Source organism: Corapipo altera, unplaced genomic scaffold, assembly GCF_003945725.1.
Source record: "Corapipo altera isolate COAL_440 unplaced genomic scaffold, ASM394572v1 24, whole genome shotgun sequence".
Classification (NCBI taxonomy): domain Eukaryota; kingdom Metazoa; phylum Chordata; class Aves; order Passeriformes; family Pipridae; genus Corapipo; species Corapipo altera.
In genome coordinates, this window is record NW_020884903.1 from 7,690,384 (window position 1) to 7,708,387 (window position 18,004).

The 18,004-nt window shown below is 33.0% G+C and overlaps 1 protein-coding gene across 2 annotated transcripts in view; it reads right to left on the reverse strand.

Moving 5' to 3' along the window:
* The window catches only part of RTTN (rotatin), a 79,275-nt gene that overhangs the window by 33,375 nt on the left and 27,896 nt on the right, over window positions 1-18,004 (reverse strand). For both annotated transcript variants that reach the window (XM_027650980.1, XM_027650981.1), the window contains exons 21-32: window positions 15,977-16,094; window positions 15,623-15,719; window positions 14,758-14,826; window positions 14,225-14,413; window positions 12,928-13,167; window positions 11,562-11,706; window positions 10,131-10,285; window positions 8,660-8,879; window positions 6,755-6,883; window positions 3,776-3,883; window positions 2,991-3,149; window positions 1,575-1,646 (exon numbers count right to left, since the gene is read on the reverse strand). In XM_027650980.1, the coding sequence (XP_027506781.1) occupies window positions 1,575-1,646; window positions 2,991-3,149; window positions 3,776-3,883; window positions 6,755-6,883; window positions 8,660-8,879; window positions 10,131-10,285; window positions 11,562-11,706; window positions 12,928-13,167; window positions 14,225-14,413; window positions 14,758-14,826; window positions 15,623-15,719; window positions 15,977-16,094 (1,701 nt within the window). The remainder of the gene's footprint in view (window positions 1-1,574; window positions 1,647-2,990; window positions 3,150-3,775; window positions 3,884-6,754; window positions 6,884-8,659; window positions 8,880-10,130; window positions 10,286-11,561; window positions 11,707-12,927; window positions 13,168-14,224; window positions 14,414-14,757; window positions 14,827-15,622; window positions 15,720-15,976; window positions 16,095-18,004) is intronic.

Genomic DNA, 18,004 nt, shown 5'->3' on the forward strand with positions numbered 1-18,004 from the left:
CTATCCCCCAACCCCTCCATTTACACTGAATACAAGTTTATTTCCCAATAAAATAAAACAAAACTTGGTTGCATTCAAGGAAATAGACAAATCATCTCATTCAGTTCAAGGGAAAAAAGTAACTCTGAAATATCTAATTTGATCCTGGTGGTATCTTACAGTTTTAACTGTTGTTTGTATTTTGAACAGTTTTAATTTACCAGTTACCATAAAGTGTTGTTTGATAATGTTTTTCAGCATGAACACTTATTAAGTGATGAGTAATTTCCATTAAATTGCAGTTCTTAATAAAAATCACATTGACTCAAAGCTTCTTTTGATCGCTCTGGAATTCATCCAGAATTTTGCATCTGGATTCAGTTTTTGTCACCTCACCATAGTCATCGAAATTTTTTTAAAAAAGACTAAAAACCTAACTTTTAATAAAGTCTATACTGGCAAGTAACAATGGCTGCCTCTTTGTAAATCCCCTGTTATTATGAATTTAAACAATTCATATTTATATTGATAAATTAGACATAATAAGACTGAAACAAGGACCAGATTTGTAAAATTGCTTTCACATCTTCCTTTATGATCACATGTAAAGAAAAGACATTCTGTAAAATTCAACTCTCCAAGAAATAGCATAATTGATTTTCAGTGCAGCTGAATCATAGGTAACTTATCCTAGTAAAACAGCTGTACAGGTATGTACACAGGTATCAAGGCACTAAGATCTTAAAAATTGGGTACTAAGATCCAAATATCTCTTTGTACAATGGACCAGACATGTTGAAAGTAAAATGAGATGACTGACTTAAGAGCAGAACTGGAAAAGTCTCCAGGGGGTCTTATTAGTTTGTGTAAATATCTGATAAGAGAAGGTAAAGGGAGACAGGCTCTTCTTACTGGTATTCATTGACCAATGAATAGGTCAATGAATAGGAGAAAAGGCAAGGAGGAAAAACTGAAATACAGGAAATTTTATTTAAACATAGTAAAAAACATTTTTCCATCTGAGGGTAGTCAAACATTAGAACAAGTTACCCAGAGAGGTTGTGGAGTCTTCAACTTGGAGAGACTCAAAATTCAACTAGACATAGTCCTGAGAAACCTGCTCTATTTCAGCCTGCTTTGAGTAAACGGTTATGTGTATGAGAAACATTCAAATTGACCTAAGTAACAAACTGTTTCATCTTTCTTTCAAAACATTTTACGAACATGACATTCTCAGAATTTCCTCATATCACTCAAATCATGTTTTACCCACGTCCCAAGTGTAAAATAAATGATCAATTTCTATCCTAAAACAGTAATGATACCATATCTGTAAGGCAATTTCCTAGGAGCCTAAGATACCGTATTCATGAAATGCAGCATATACACAAACTAAATTTTCTTGTTTTATTGAGTTTGCTGGAAGTTTGAAAGAAGTTTGTCTATTCATTTATTTTTCTTTCCAAAATGCAACCTTCAACATGTAAAATTTTTTAAGTTTATATTTCATAGGTATGCTGACACAAGTTTCCCGTATCAAATGTCACGTCTCTGTGATACTATGACCTTTCTCATCAAATGTACTAGTCACTCACTTGCCAAATACAATCTTTCATGTCTTCTGTAGGAATTGGAATCACAAGGAGATTTTGTAGAATAAAAGCAGCCTGAAAAAAAAAATTAAAGCATCAATATTGCCATCTAGCTATCACAGTACAAAAAATCCACATCAGATTGAATAGTACAGCCTACATTATTATTTCATTGCTTTAGACGTATGTTGAAACACAACAAATTCTCACATTCATGTTGGGAAAAAATAATTAGAAGAATATAACTTAAATGCCCTCAAACTTCATCTACAACACATGTCATTAGGGCATGACACAAGTGCAGGCTGGTAAGAAAAAAAGACCAGGAAAAGACAGAACAGAAATCAGTAGGAAAGAAATTTATCTTTTTATTAAATATTTTCATCACTGTTCCAGTAGTCAATGCTACTGAACAGCATTACACAACATGAAGTACTAGGGAAAAAATTCCTGAACAGGAAAACCTAGATAACTGTTTATGATTACTCCCTCTATTAGCTTCATGTTTTTGAAATTTTTTTAATTATTATAAAATAATTGGAACACTAAGACACACAGACATGTTTCAAATATTTTCCTTTTAAATACATGGCATGTTTGTTTCTCTAATTTCACATATCTGTGTGTGAGTTGAAATTCCCTCTTTTATATTTTGTCAATCTTTTGACAATAATCTGACTCTTAAGAGACTGTAATTGAGAGACGATATTTTGGAAGTTAAATAAAATAACGAAGCACACATTCTCAAAGGCATTTTGCACATAAAAATTCAAATATTACTTTGGAAAATGTAATTAGTTGACCAGTAGAACTGGGAAAAAAACAAGCTTACTGAATTTGTCAGTTTTTATTTCTTACTGATCAGAGTAGAAGAAAAACCTTTTAACAGAGATGACAGAAAGTTGCAAATAAAGTGTACAGAGTTTAAATACATCATTATATAGTTCTATGTGCTGTTCTACCAGACTACAAACTTTCAGTTCTCACAAATAAACTTTATTGCTTAGACAAATTAGATTACTTCAAGTCTGCAATGAACAGATATTTACTGCAGATCAGGTGATAAGTTTGTACCAAAGCATTCATAAATGGAACAAAGCGGCCATTAAAATCTGGGCTAATTAGTTATGCTTTAGCAACCTATTTATCTGCCTGAGTAAGCCTTAGGAGTTTTTATGTGTTCACTTGTATTATTTAGATCATTTCTCTTTTTTAAACAAGTAATCTGTACTTGTTCCTTCTTGAGAAATTCTAAATAAGAAGCTAAACATTTATTTTAGTCAGGCAGTGTTTAACTTTTAAAGCAGCAGGTGTTGTGCAGCATCAGATAATAGATATATAGAACAAAAAAAATTTTTTTTTTCAAAAATGAAAGAGAACTTTCCAATCTACAACAGCAGAAAGACACAAGAAACATACCTCCCTGCGTACCATGCTACATTCAGATTGATCCAGAAGGATGTTTATCACTGTTCCCCAAAGGCCTCCTGAAATATTCTGGCAACTTTCTGCTAAAGCAATACATCCTACTTCAAGAGATGTAAGAGCTGATCCTATTCCAAGTGCTGTAAATCTGACCTAGTACATATAAACAGAACACAAAGTGATATTTCTTATGACAATTAGCAACACTTTTTTTTTAATTATTAAGTCGTATCAGCTGAATCTGGAGCTTAAGGGAATAATTTAAAAAAGGAACAACCTCTTTTCCCGTATTTCTCTGGCTTTATACTCGTAATCACAACTATGTGTATGCAAAATGACAAAATTAAAGTATATTAAGTATTCAAAAATCTATAAGATAGTCTTGAATATTCTTCATATTTTACCCCTTGCGAATAGTTCCATCTAGCAAATTCATATAATTCAACAGATTTGCATCAAATACATTTGCTCTAAATCTTTAGTTCATATAAATGTTTCTGCTTTGTAGCTAAGTAACAGCAATGTCAATGAAAACTGCCTATGAATCATGATTGTGAATGACTAATGAAAGCATAGAAGATAGAAGATGTAGGAAAAGATTTCTCAGATGATGTTTATTGGAAACACTCTCTACTGTATTATTACTGTTATTTAGGCTCCAGCCAGTAACATTTTAAATAATTCAAACCAGCAGTTTCAATATTAAATTAATGAAACAAAAATTTTCCAAATGTTTAAGGGTCAAAATAATATATGAACTTAATATTGCATTAACTAACCTCAGGGTCTCTATCTACCCATAAAGGAACCAGCCATGCCAGACCTAGATGAGAGAGAACTTGTTCTTCACTGTTATCATAAGGCAAAGACCAAAGGGATATCCAGTCCTGATTAGAAAAACAGAAAACAAATTAAGACTTTTTTTATAAATCTTTCAATCCACAGTGGTCTACCAACAGCCTGAGTTATCAAGTATATACTAAAGCACTTTAAACACAAACAACACTAATATTCCAAGAAAAAGATTCTGCACCTATAAACATTTATTTAACCTGCTGGCTTTATCTACAGGATAAAATTAAATTGTGTCTTCTTCTTCAGAGAATGAGGACAGCAGTGCTAAAAGGAGATTTAATATTTCTCTTGAAACACTGGAATAATTATTTCCATTCAAAATTTACTCCTTACCTGGTTTATATTTGCTTATTTTAACATCTGTCTTCCTCTCTTATAAATATGTAGAAAACTACCAAATAAGAATGTGCTATTATTTCTTTGCTCATAATTCATTATTTTCTTCATGTGATGCCTTAAGATCCTTAAGATCTCAAGATCCTAGTATACAGAATTTTAATAATACCACTTTATAATGGTGGTAACAAATCACCCTTTCACATGCTTCACACCAAATTCTTGAAATATTGTTTAGTGTTCTTCTCAAGGATTTCAATGGAGAAAGATTCTAGCAAGAACATGCAATCTGTAGATGTACCTAAAGAACATAATAAGCACATTCCTTGATATAACCTTAGCCAAAATTATCCAAGAGGGCCCAGAACCCTGGAAAACGGTCCAAGCAGGACAGAGGGAGTTGACGAAGATGAAGGTGGGATGAAGTATTGGTTTTCTGGGACCACCAATCCAGTTATAGGACACGTGCCTGTGGAGAGGTCCTGGGGGTAAACAATTTTTGACCTGGGTATATCTCCATGAGGTAATAGTTAGATATTATAATTAGATGATATTTTTATTTTCTAAAAGTCATGTGTGTGTGTGTGTGTGTGTGTGTGTGTGCATATGCCATCTTTGTGCACCTAAGACATCTTATTAAAGGGTTGGGTTTTACCCTTCTATACTAACATTGTCCAGAGAATTATTTCTTCGATTTCAGGCAACACATGTACCTGCTGCATGATGAAATAAAGTCTTGCAGACTATCACATACTACTTAGCTGCAGATTCCACGAAATTGTACTTGACTTTGCAAATCAATTTCTTTACCTCAGGCGAAAAAAAAAAATACCAACAACAAACCATATCTGCAAAATGCTGTGTTTAACCACGGCACTGCACAAACAATGCATTAAGTTCATAATGAACCGTGACAACCAAAATTTTATGTATGCACCTTTCATAATCTCAGTCCTGTATATTTTTACACAGTAGGTAACTAGCATTTCATTTAGATGACTAATGTTTCATTTCGAACAAAGTATTTTACGTGGATTTTCTCAGTGTACACAATATCAATTACAAAAAGTGCTGTAGTTTATAACCTTGGGGAGAAAATTAAAATACAAAATTGAATAAAAAATTAGGTCAACAAAGCACAACCAGTGAAAATGTTACCACAGTAAACAAACAAAATATTGCAGCAATTCTAGTACCCTCTAAGTACATGCTCTATTTCTCACGTACTCCTACAAATATTTGTAAGTAACTTCTGTCCATCGGTATAAGGTAAAGGATCTTATGTCTGACTTAACAAGGTGACTCTTCAAATAACAAAGAAACAAAGTGGTTCATAACAATGATATAGAAAAAAAAATGCCTTAACTATTTTTAATTGCAAGTCATTAGACTGTGCATTTTAAGTTAGGGGATTTTTTTTTTTAAAGTAACTGTTATCCAGGGTACTTTTATATAACATTGCTTGCACAGAAGAAGGATAATTTTGTATTTCTCTTTCCAGCAGGACTTAACACTAAATCATGCGATTATAAACAACAGCCAGGATTTAAAGTTTCTTTGAGAATATAAGTTACTAATACAGTCTAGACAGTAACAGTGTTGTATAGACAGATTATGATTCAGAAACACAAGAAAATTACACCCATCATTATGTTACTATGTATATTATTCTACAATAACGATATTAAAAAAAAAAAAAATCAGTTCAAGTTCACTCCTTCATCCATGTATTTATAATCTAATTATTTGGAGGCTGCAGTCTTCCTGCAGTGTACTTAATACTCTGTCGCCCTGCAATTTTAATAAACTCTGTCAGTACTTAATAGCTTGAGAAAGGAGTAGAGAATTGAAGAAACAGATATCTGGAATGTGGAGAAGTAGGTATATTGCTATTTCTAGTTACATGTATGGTTAATCATAATGAAAGGTTTTCACTTATGGCTATCACAGATATTAAGAGGAGTGGATTTTAACTCTCTGAAATGATTACATTAAATTGCTAAATTTGTCTTAACTGCTTCAGGATGAAGGCTATTTTTTCCCAAAACTCTCAAAAATCTAGCTCAAAATCTGCACATGAACACAAAGAACAGATATGAATCTTGCTTATAAGCAATGATAGTTCCTTTTACCCAACAGTCCTTCCTTCATGTATACATACATATACACAAGTTAAAGAATACACACATGTATGTTTAAACACGTTAGAAAGCCTGTTATCTGTAGGCTGAAGAAATAATGATGCTGTAAATCCTTAAATATATTCATCCTATATAAAATCATGATTTTTCATTTTTTAGAAAAATAAAATCATATTCTTTACTTTCTGAAAGAAGGCCTTACAAAATCCACAGAATTATGTACAAAATAATTTCAGTAAGGCTAGAACCGATTCTTCGGCCTATCCTGCACATTTATCTGGCATTATATACTAAATGAGTGAGATCAGCACTTATAAGACATCTTCCTCACCATGTATGAAAATTCTCATTTAACTTCAGGAGTTAAAATATATCTGTGCTTAGCCCTCACAAATGACAAGATAAGGACAACTGTAGCACACTCACCGTATCCTTGGCTTGAGCCATCATTTCATGAGATAAGTGAAGCAAGCAAAGAACTGTGCTTTTCGTAACACCTTTTCCCATGAAGGACATGGCATTTCCCCCCCATTCAACATAAAACGATGAGATGACCTAGGAGTGGGGGCACAAGTTCATGGCAGCTTTACTGTAAGCAGTATACAAAGAGAGTACAAACTGCCTTACACACTAAATCATAATTTAAACTCATGAAAAGATGACAGATTTTTCGTTGAATTATAAGGATTTCTTTATTTCTGAGTCATTCAGTCATGCGATCATTTCCCATACAGTTAAACTTCAGAAGATCTGTGGGTTTTATTTGCATATTCAAATGAAGAATGCAGTCAAGCTTAATAATAAGCACAAAATTGAAATAGAAACCTGGAAGTTTCTATTAATGGACCTGAAAGTCCATTTATTGTTCCCAGGGTTTCTTTTGCTGTTTGGAATTAAAAATAAAATTTCTTTTCAAAATTCTGTGTTCAAGGAAAAGGGTCATTTATATCTTTTATTGTGATTTGAATTGGAATAAATTTATCAGCTTTCTATATCAAATACCAAGAAACAGAAATAAAGGTCACTGGATCATAACATAAAATAAACTCTCTGACCAAATATCTAATCATACTTACTAAAATAAAAGGCATGTTGCTTTCAACAAAACATGCCCAAAAATACTTTTTAGAAAATAATAATCTAAAAACCTACACTTCTAGATGTATTTTTCTCCTCAAAACACGGCAATTTAAACCTCTACATTTTTGCTGTTGTTCTTTCTTCCAGTGTCCCATTTTGCCAAAATTCTTCTAAACCCACTTTGTCCCCTCCAGCTAAAAAAGAAATCTACATTTATTTTCATACTTGGGCCAAGTAAAACTGCATAACTCTTCTGCACATAGACCTTATGCATCACTAGTTGATTTCATTCCATATTTATTGTTATTTTGTCCAATAATAATCTTTCTTTTGCATGACAACATCTATAACCTTGGTGCCATTTTTAGTGTAGACTTCAAGTCACAGAGCTCATCTAATCAAATAGGTCTAAAACATTTATTTCTTTTTACTCAAGAAATCTTGGAAAGTTAAGACTTACCCCTAAAATGCTGTATCTTTTCTTAATCACAAACACGATTATAATCTCTATACTATTCTTCCAGACACTTATCTGGTTGCAATTCACATGATTCAGATTACAAATGAATTAAAACTACGTTAAAGCTTTTCAAGTTTCTACCAAGACAACAAATAGATTTTGGTATTTGAAACTGAAAACTTTTAAATGTACGTTAACTTTCTGGTAAACAAACAGAAAGCCGGAACTACACTTTTCCTACAGTTTTAAGAAGACTGGAATTTTCAAAATATATAATTTTAGGAGCAAAAACTAGTTGTCTACCACATCCATGGACTTAGGAAATTAATAAGAACACTGAAAACAAGAAAAAATTTTGGCCTCCCAACAACTGCAGGCTCTTTTCTGCTTTCTCTTTGTAACAACCTATCTAATTGGTTACTGTTCCCCCATACTACCTTTCATACATGGATCTTGCTTGTGGGAGATTATCTGGGATTTCTCCTCCTAGCTTTTTAGTCATTAAAATCATCACTAATTTTTCATCTTGCTTTTAAGTCACTTGGTATTACCTCTTAAACCAGTGATGAAAGCACATATACTACAACTAACCTTCATAACTATAGATAAACATCACTCAATCTGGTCTCCATTCTTTTTGTATTTACTTGGTAGGAAAAAGCATCCTTCCCATACGTATTTCTAGTGATGACATTTACTAAAAGTACATTGTAAAGAGTATAGTGCCATTAGTTACACAGTTCTTTACAAGCATTCAAACCCAAAGCTAAGTAAGAAGATAGGTTACTTACCTCAAGAAGACCTGTCAAATATTTCTTGCAAATTGTGACAGGTTCAACTTCAGCAGAATATGTACTCCAGTCTGGAAGCGCAGTAACATGCACCATTCCTTGTAATGTTCTCTCCAATGAAGGAAGCCCATAAAAATGTGGTGCATCTGTTAGCCTTAAGCATTGAAGCAGCTTCAGAGCGAGCTCCGTTCTGAAACAGCCAGCAAGTTCCAAGCCCTCTCTGGTTTAATTGTAAAAAACCAGAAAAGATCAACCTTCAACATGAAGCTCATACAATGAATCATTTTGCAAGAGGCCAAGGCCTCATTCTTCTTACTGTTAGTCTGTGAGGCTCAGCATATCAATTAGTTAACATTGTGTTAAACAGAGAATAACAAGGAATTAAATCTGACATTTCTAGCTTCACCCGGGTTCTGAAAACATGTATTGCATCTGATTAGAACAGGGATGCTTAACTAAAAAAAGACCAATGAGATACAACTCTCATTATTAAGGAGCATGTTAAATAAAGACCAAGAGATTGAGGGTGATGGATGACACAATGAGAAGAGTTGCAAAGCTCAGTAGTTACAGAATCACAGAATATTCTGAGTTGCAAGGGACCCACAAGGATCATTGAGTCCAATTCATATGCAAACGGCTTGTTACAATTATGTTTGTTCCGGTCCAAGAGATAAGTTTAAAAACATTTCCCACGAAATACAATAAATATAGAATTCAGTACATAAAAAATACAGGAGTGTAAGATACAATTAGCAGGGATTTCTCAAATACACTCCTTTTACTGCTGTCAAAATTTTTAGAAAACAACCACCTGGGAATAAATAAGAAGGCACCATTTTTAAAGTATCTTCACAAACAGTTATCTTGTGGCAGTTAAATAAACAAATACTATCTTAAGCTGCAATTTTAGTAGCTCTTAGAATACACCTGGACAGAGAGTTTTAGCGTGGGAGAAGTTTTATGAGAAACTTGAATTAAAAATAATATAGCAATTTCTGTGTTTGCTCAATTGACAGAAAAAGGTTGGAACTTTGATACTAAAAGTAGCTGTCCTAAATATGCCAAAAAGGAGTTGAACGAATATAAACATTTCTTCATATTTCAGATATTTCAATATTTTACTTTGCTATGAATGCATGGTACAAAATCAATGAAGTTACCATTTGCTCATGCAAATTTCCAGCAGTGAAAAAGAAATACCCTGTCTTCTCCGTACAATTAATTTAATTATCCAGTTGCTGAAAAGTGACCACTAGCACATACTCTTTCCAGTTTCCTAGTCAACTCCCTAATTTTCCTGTGAAAAGGATTACCTAATGTTGATCTTCACTTCAAGAAGTGTATATTACATTTTTACAGTTCAGAACAATTGAGTCATAATTATATTCAAATTGTGACCGAAATTCAGCAGCAACAGGTGTTATGATCCTCAGGCAGAATTACACAGGCAGGTCCATTTACACTGTACCTGTCAGTCACTGACATGGAACAAACTAATAACATGTTGAAAAGACGAATGAGTTCCTTATCCAGTCGCTGCCTGACAGCAGTCTGGGTTTCATCTATTTCATCCCGCACTTGGGATTCTGGTCGCACCAGGAGACCCAAAAGGGATTTTGTCTTCTAAAAGAAACAAATAAAAATACAGTCACATAATGCATTGTTTAAACACTATTTTAATACCCGCATTAAAACCATTTTTCTGCTGAACACTTGCAAATTGCACACATTATAAATCACAAAATCCATTATTATTTTACTAAGAAGTAACTCTGTAAAAAGCACAGTGAAAAATTCCTATAATTACTAATACCTTGAATCTTGAAACTACTAAATGCCATAACAGAATCCACTGTTAAGGCTTTTAAAATTTCCTGTCATTAAGCACAGTGTATTTTGAAGCATGAAAGAAAACTCAAAGTTACATACAGAAATAATCTGCAACAAAAAAAGAGATCCCAAAAAAACAGAAAACACAATAGTAGCAATATTAGTTCAGGTTGTAAGTCTCAGCTGCTTGAAAGACTTTATATCATATGGTTTTAAGATTTTATATTAACATATTGAATGGGCCATACTTAAAAAAATTTATTGGTTTCCCAACTACCAATATAAATTGAAGTACCTGTAGTCTATAAGTAATTGAAATTAGGTCTGCTAGCACTTTTTCCTAAATGTTTAGATTGTGTTTTCAAATAGGAAAATGCAAGTGCAGGCAGACTATATTTAACATAAGATCCCTTTGTAAGACCATGAATGATCTTTCATGTAGGCAGGATGGCCTTGCTTTGTAAAGAACAGTACTTTAAAAACTTCTAAAACTTCAGCCATTGCTTAATCCTTGGCATTTAACTACTGTTTTTATACAGCTATACTAAATTATTACATTTCAACAATTATAATAAAAGTTGTTTTACATTACTTTATAATGTTCTTTCCATATTTGTTTCTACAATTTCCAATTTTACACTTCTTAAATAAACAGATCTCAAATATAAAGCACGGGAGTCAAGAAAAACTGAAAAAAAAATTCCATTCCTTAAATATTACACATGCATTTTACCTACAGCAATTAAAATATAACACTCATATAGTACCTTCTTTGTGCTTATAAAATATTTTACTTAGACATATTATAAACCATCTGAAGTCAGAACTTTAGTGGTAAACACACTGAAAGCAAAAACCTCTGTCCTAACTTTCAGTTCTTGTTCTTAATGTGAGACAGATAACGTTCATTTATCTCTTTTTGCCAAATGGAAGGTTCCAACACAATTGTATGGAACCTCATCCTTTCAGTTAAATAAATAATATATATGTAGCTATGTACCTAAGCATAATCTCATGCAACTCTACATAGTCAATCAAATCATATAAACATATACAGCCCCATTCTTACATTTTTAAGCAATGATTTCAAGATCCACTTTAGATGGTCTGACTCCAGACTTGCTTTCTGTTCTCTAAGTAATTTATTTAAAAATCTTAAAACATCTACTAAAAGCTTTTCATCCTCCACAGAAGCTGGAAGCACTTGTAGAAACCTGCAATGTAAATAAACATACTTTCATAGTTGTAGCACATTAAAAGAGATTTCACCTGCAAATGTGAAATTATATAGAGCAAATATGTATATTACATATATTCACATATAGCAAATATGGAATTATACTAATATATTATACATATAACGTATTAAATATATCTAAATAATTTTACATAAAATATTGACTATATTAAATTACTATAATATTACTGTATTACTGTAATTCAAATTTTTATGTATCTTTTTAAATGTATTTACACATAGTAAACATGTAATTTTATATAATAAAAGGTCACAGACAGGAAAGAAAAAGTTAATTAGCTAGTACATACAAGCATTTAATAATAATAGCAAAGCTTACCTATGCATTTTAAACAATCCTTATTTTAAATATATTTTAAATATTTGATGGTTTTGTGCACGTGAATTACAAATTCACGTAATTTTTAGATTGGCAGGGACTTCTTGGGGTCACCTGGTCCCGCCACCCTGCTCATGAAGGGACACCTGCAGCTGGTTGCTCAGGACCATGTCCAGGCGCCTTTCGAGTAACTCCAAGGATGGAGACACCATAACCTCTCTTTCAACCTGTGCCAGTGCTTGGTGACCTTCACAGTGAAAAAGCATTTCCTGATGTCCAGCAGAAACCCACTGTGCTTCAGTTTGTGGCCATTGCCTGAGAAGAGCCTGGTCTCATCTTCTTTCTAACTTCTCGTCTGGTACTTGTACACAGTGATAAGGTCCTCGCTCTGAGTCTTCTCTTCTCCAGATTTATCAGTCCTAGCTCTCTCATCCTTTCCTATAGGAATGATGCTCCAGTCTTCCATCATCTTTGTGGTTCTTCATTGGATTCTCTCCTCTATGTATTATCCATATGATTCTCTATTATACTGGGAAGTCCAAAACTGGACAGACCACTCCAGATGTAGCCTCAACAGTACTGAATAGAGGGGAAGGATCAGCTGCCTCAACCTGCTGCTAACACTCTTCCTAAAGTAGCCCAGGATACCACCTGCCTTCTTTGCTGCAAGGGCACATTGCTGGCTCATGTTCAGCTTGGTGTCCACAAGGACTCCCAGGTCCTTTTCTGCAAAGCTGCTTTCCAGCTTGGTAAACCCCAGCATATATATCAACTCCAGAAATTTAAAATATGAAAAGTAGGAATTCCATCATTTTAGCATCACAATCTTTAATGGATATTTGTAGTCAATATGCTTACCTGCTTATTGCTTTTTGCCAAACAAAGCTCTTTAAAGTGGTTCCACAAGATCCAGAACAGCATTTTAAAGCAAGTCTATCATACAGAATATAGAAACTAAGCCTAGTGACAGCAGTCCTAACATCCCTGTGGGATGCTGCCTGAATGATTGAATTAAGACAATCTTGCAGTCCATAGTTTGTGTGAGATATTTTCAGTATAAGAATATCTTCTGGGGATAGTTTTAGCGAGTCTAAAAATCTGAAAAGGCATAGAGAAAAATTATTAAAAGTCACTATCTTTACAAACTGTTTCAGAGAATGTTGACTCCTTCCCTTTCCTGTTTAAATGAGAAGACAAAACAGAAATTGCCTCAAAAATTTAATTTTGTTAACCAGTTCTTTCTTCAAAAAAACCCCAACAACAAAAACACCAACACATTTAAATCATGAAGTGTTTCAGCTGTTTTGAAAACTGGCACCTTTCAAAAAATTACCCAAAAGGTGCTATTTCCATTGTTTGTAACAAACTTTTTCTCCACGTTATTGCAAATGTTGGTCACTTGGGTTATTCTATTTTCCTATTTTCTTTTCAAGAAATTGTTTTGTTTTCGCAAGAGGGTACTTCAAATTAAAATGACTTATCAAATCAATAACTGCAGTTTCCGATGGTAGTTTTTTACTAATAAAACCTGTAGGACCCTTTAAAGGACACAAATAAAACCTAAAAAAATGTGGAGATGGACAGAGATATAGATACAAGCATTTCAGTCCTATTAAATCAGGAATCTGCTGAGCCATTGAGTTCTGTGTACAAAATAGTCTCAAAGAGAGAAACCATGCTCAATCAAGAGCTAACCAAAGCAAGAAAAAGAGAATTTTCTTCATTATCTACCCTAATTCTTAGTATTATCATTAAAAAGAATAATTCTTTGAAATTTAAATCTTCAAGGAAAGAAAAATTCATGCAACTTGATAGTTGTGGACTATATAGCAGGGGAAGACAGGTGGCTTCCTAAAGAAACACAATAACTACAAGGAACAACAGCCACAGAAACTCATTTAAAACTGTTTGATATTAGACTCACCATCAATAAATGTTCTAGACTTCACGAATAAATGCAATTTAGGTAAAACATTAGCTGTGACAACATATATTCATCCTCTTGGGATGCGATCCTTTATGTTTAAAAGGACAGCATTCTCAAACCAATAACAACTTGAAGTTTAAATAGGTTTTTAACTTCAAACAGCACTTCATGGAACACTAATTTAATTGAAATATATTGGCATTTAAAATGAAAGATAAAATGGCTCACATTTCTGCTTCCTTCTCATAATCTATCAGTTGCAATAGGTTTTCAATCCCATGGTACCATGACAGATTCCAAGCCATTTTAAGCATATCTGACACAGGTTTCATAGCCAAGCACTCAGAAGACAATGGCACCACAACAGCATTAGGGCTAACTACATGATGAGCAGTGATCCTGACTGGGAGATGATACCTAAAAAAACACAAATAGAAATAATAATTTTTAAAAGTGGTTGGTGAGGACTTTTTGTTTGCTTTTTTAAAATTAAATCCTCTACTAGAGCTGGGTTTTAAGTTTACAAATAAAGGTTTTGAAATTCCTTTTTCAGAAAAAAAAAAGACTTGGAGAAAAAGCTCCATGTTTAAAAATGCTGACAACTTTTCATGTTAAATCCAAGGTTTCCCTTCATTCTCCCACCTCCATACTTCAGGAAGGACACCAAATGCAAAACAGCAAAGCAAACTAAAATAAACAAAGCCAACCAACCAACCAAACAAAAAAAAAATCCCAACCAAAAAAGCACCACCAACACATACCTTCTAACAACAGCAACAGGTAAGCTGAAGGCAGGTATGCCAGTATCATTACTGGTTATGCTATCAGCCCTGCAAGAGATTAAGTCATAATTATTACGCTCTCTTTTAAGATGTGATTTTCTCCTAATGCTACACTCATTATTTCCTCATTATATGGATATAGATGTATTTTTCCCTTCAGATAGATCTTTAATCACCCATTGATGAATAATTTGTTTATTAAACATTGTTTAATTGTTTATTAAACAATGTTTCTTCATGTTTTTGCAATATTAACGTAGTTCTTAGATCACACATATGGAATACTCGTTGCAGGTCTACTGTACATTAAAATCTCGCATGCTTGTTTCCTTTTTTTATTAGAAAAAAATATGCATTATAATTCTTTTCAGTATATTTCATGTGTATGAATTCTAAAAACATATGTTTTTCTCATGTATATGCAAATTTTAAATAATAAAATATCACAAGCTGACATTTTTAAAGGCAACTGCCACACTTAAAAGCCAAAGTAGATAGAAGAATTCTAATTAAGCTAAGTTACAAAAAACATGACTATAGATAGCTATTTGATTTATGGAGTTTCTATTTAAGGAAAAGATGGATTACAGACTAATAAGGGTTTTTTTAAAAATAAAGTAAACTTCAAATTCACACTGAAGTATTTATACTGCAAAAATATGCCATGTAGACCTACACAGTATGTAACACAAGTACTGAAACAATTTTGTTGGGACTACAAATATGTGATTTTGGATCTACAAAAGTTGGGGCATAACTTGTTTGGAGATATATAAAACCTAACTTCAATTAAAATCTAAAAATTTGACTAGAAAATATGCTATTAAGTAACTGGTTTTCATACCATGTTTCTGTTCTTGCTACTTCATCAAACAAAAGAAGACAAAGCAATACTGTGGTTTCAGTTAAAACAGCATGATCACTTTGGAGTATCAGGGAAACTGAATAAAATAAAGACAATTAAAAACGTGTTAGGAAAATGTTAACAATAATATATAGGACACCAGTTAAAAGCAATTGCTTTCTTCATTTTTTGCCAACATCTCAAGCAGATATCACAACATGGGTATCACTAGCACACAGCGATTTTTCTTCTAAATATTAGACTCTAAAGAGACCCAAAATTCTTAAGAAGGTGTTTGGTTAAACACCTAACCATCTTTCCACACAGGTACTACGGTCAAAATACAATCTTTACCTCTGAATAGCAAAAGCAGTACAGTTGATTGCTGTGCTAGGGACCGGCGAATAACTGGATCAGCACACACAAGTTTGCGTAAGAGTGTTAGACATGGTAACACTATGGATTCCATAAGCTGCAGGAACAGAGAAAAAAATTAAATAGAGATAACTTTGAGTATAATCTATTGCGAAGTGCTTAATACAAACTATCATGACATTAACCAATATATTCCATCATTTATAATAGAGAAGCTAGAACTCCCTTAGACAAGCACATTTCATCCAGATGGTAACTGCATATTCATTAAAAAAATTTTACTCACTTTTGGTTTTATTTTATTATTAATTGACAGTCATTTTATTGGTCTCCGGCTTCATAACACAATTATAACATTTGCTTTCAAATTATGTATTTTTAAGAAGGATATAAAAAACCCCTAAATATTTACAACCATGTAAGTTTATTAATTTTTTAATGCAAATAATTTATTCTATCACATTCATTTTCTAGTCCCAGCCTCTTAGATCACAAGATCTAAGAATGGAAAGCAGTTTGCTAACAGTTAAAAGTCTCACTGAATGACCAAAAATATGACCAAAGTCACGGCTTCTAAGAATGAGAAGACAGTATTCCTTTCGAAGTATCATTACTTTGCCCATGAGTTTCTGCCTTTAAAATTTGTTTTCTAAACTTCATCAACAAATACAGTTTAGCTTAATACTCAATGAACAAAAGTCTACTTATTTAGTATGGAAAGTCTTTTGCACAGCTACATATAAAGCCTTATTTTAAATGGTGCTTTTTCTGTCTACTACTTCTTTTATCCTTTTCTTGGTAGCCACTTTTCTAAGAATACGTAAGATTTTTTGTTGGTTTTTCTTCGTTATTGATTTTAGGATGAAATAAGAAAAAAATCATTTGAGGGGAGAACCATAATGTGGGGTAGATTCCCTCAGGATAGTGTTCTAACATTTGCAACAAACGTGGGTAGAGCCCTTCCCAAATCTTCGTTCGCGAAGCCTAGCCATGAGTGTTCTAACATCACAGGCCCTGGAGAGTTGTTGGTTGAGCCCTTTCTGGACTAAATTAAAGTTTATAAAGGGATAACAATATTATTCTAAAGTTCATCCTAGACTCTTACTTGGCTATGAATGATATGCTTAGGGCAATATATTTCCTACGCTTGTACTTCTGTAGTATTAAGTAATATCTACTCACTACCCAAACCAAAACAATAGATGCACTACTCTTTATCTCTTTAAAGAAAGTAAGATACTAAAAAAATGACATTAAAAAAACCCCATACTAAAAAACCAGAGGAATCCAATATTTCAATTTTTTCAACCGTGCTTGAGTGGTTTACAAAAGTACTTGTATAGAGCTATCATAAACTGGACAAGACATTCCTTTATGCTACAGGGAAAAAATAATTTTAGCCCCTGATCATTTAGGAAAAAAAAATTACCATTTCTGAAGAAGAATGCAATTTGTACTAGTTTGATCACAAAAAAGGAATTTCATTAAGCATCAAGCAGTTCTTTTCTCTTGTACATTTCTTGGAAAGGAATCATTACTACATAGAGTCTCATGGTTTCTTAAAAGAACTCAAGGTTTGGACTGCTGGACTGTGGTAACAATCCTATGCAAGCACACCAAGAAATACACAAAAGGTTTATCCACAAAGTTACACTGAGCACCTGACAGACCAAATATGCTTGCATAAAATGATTTCAAAGAATGAATTCCAGAAAAAAATCAAGCATCAGATTAGACATATTACAAAAATGGAAAGCTCCGTCATCTACAACAAATACACACTCAACTCGAAATAGGATCTTATCTTTTGAGACACTCCCTGGTGAGGTGATCTACTGGTCAGAAAATTACTTATACCTGAAACTCAATATGACACATTTACAATAAGATGTCATTTTAAATTATAATTTGCTTCAGAATTTAAATTTAGAGATTATGATATCTAACATAACACTTTTTTTTTTTAAGGTCACGGTGTGCTCCAGAACCACACCATACACAGTTCTC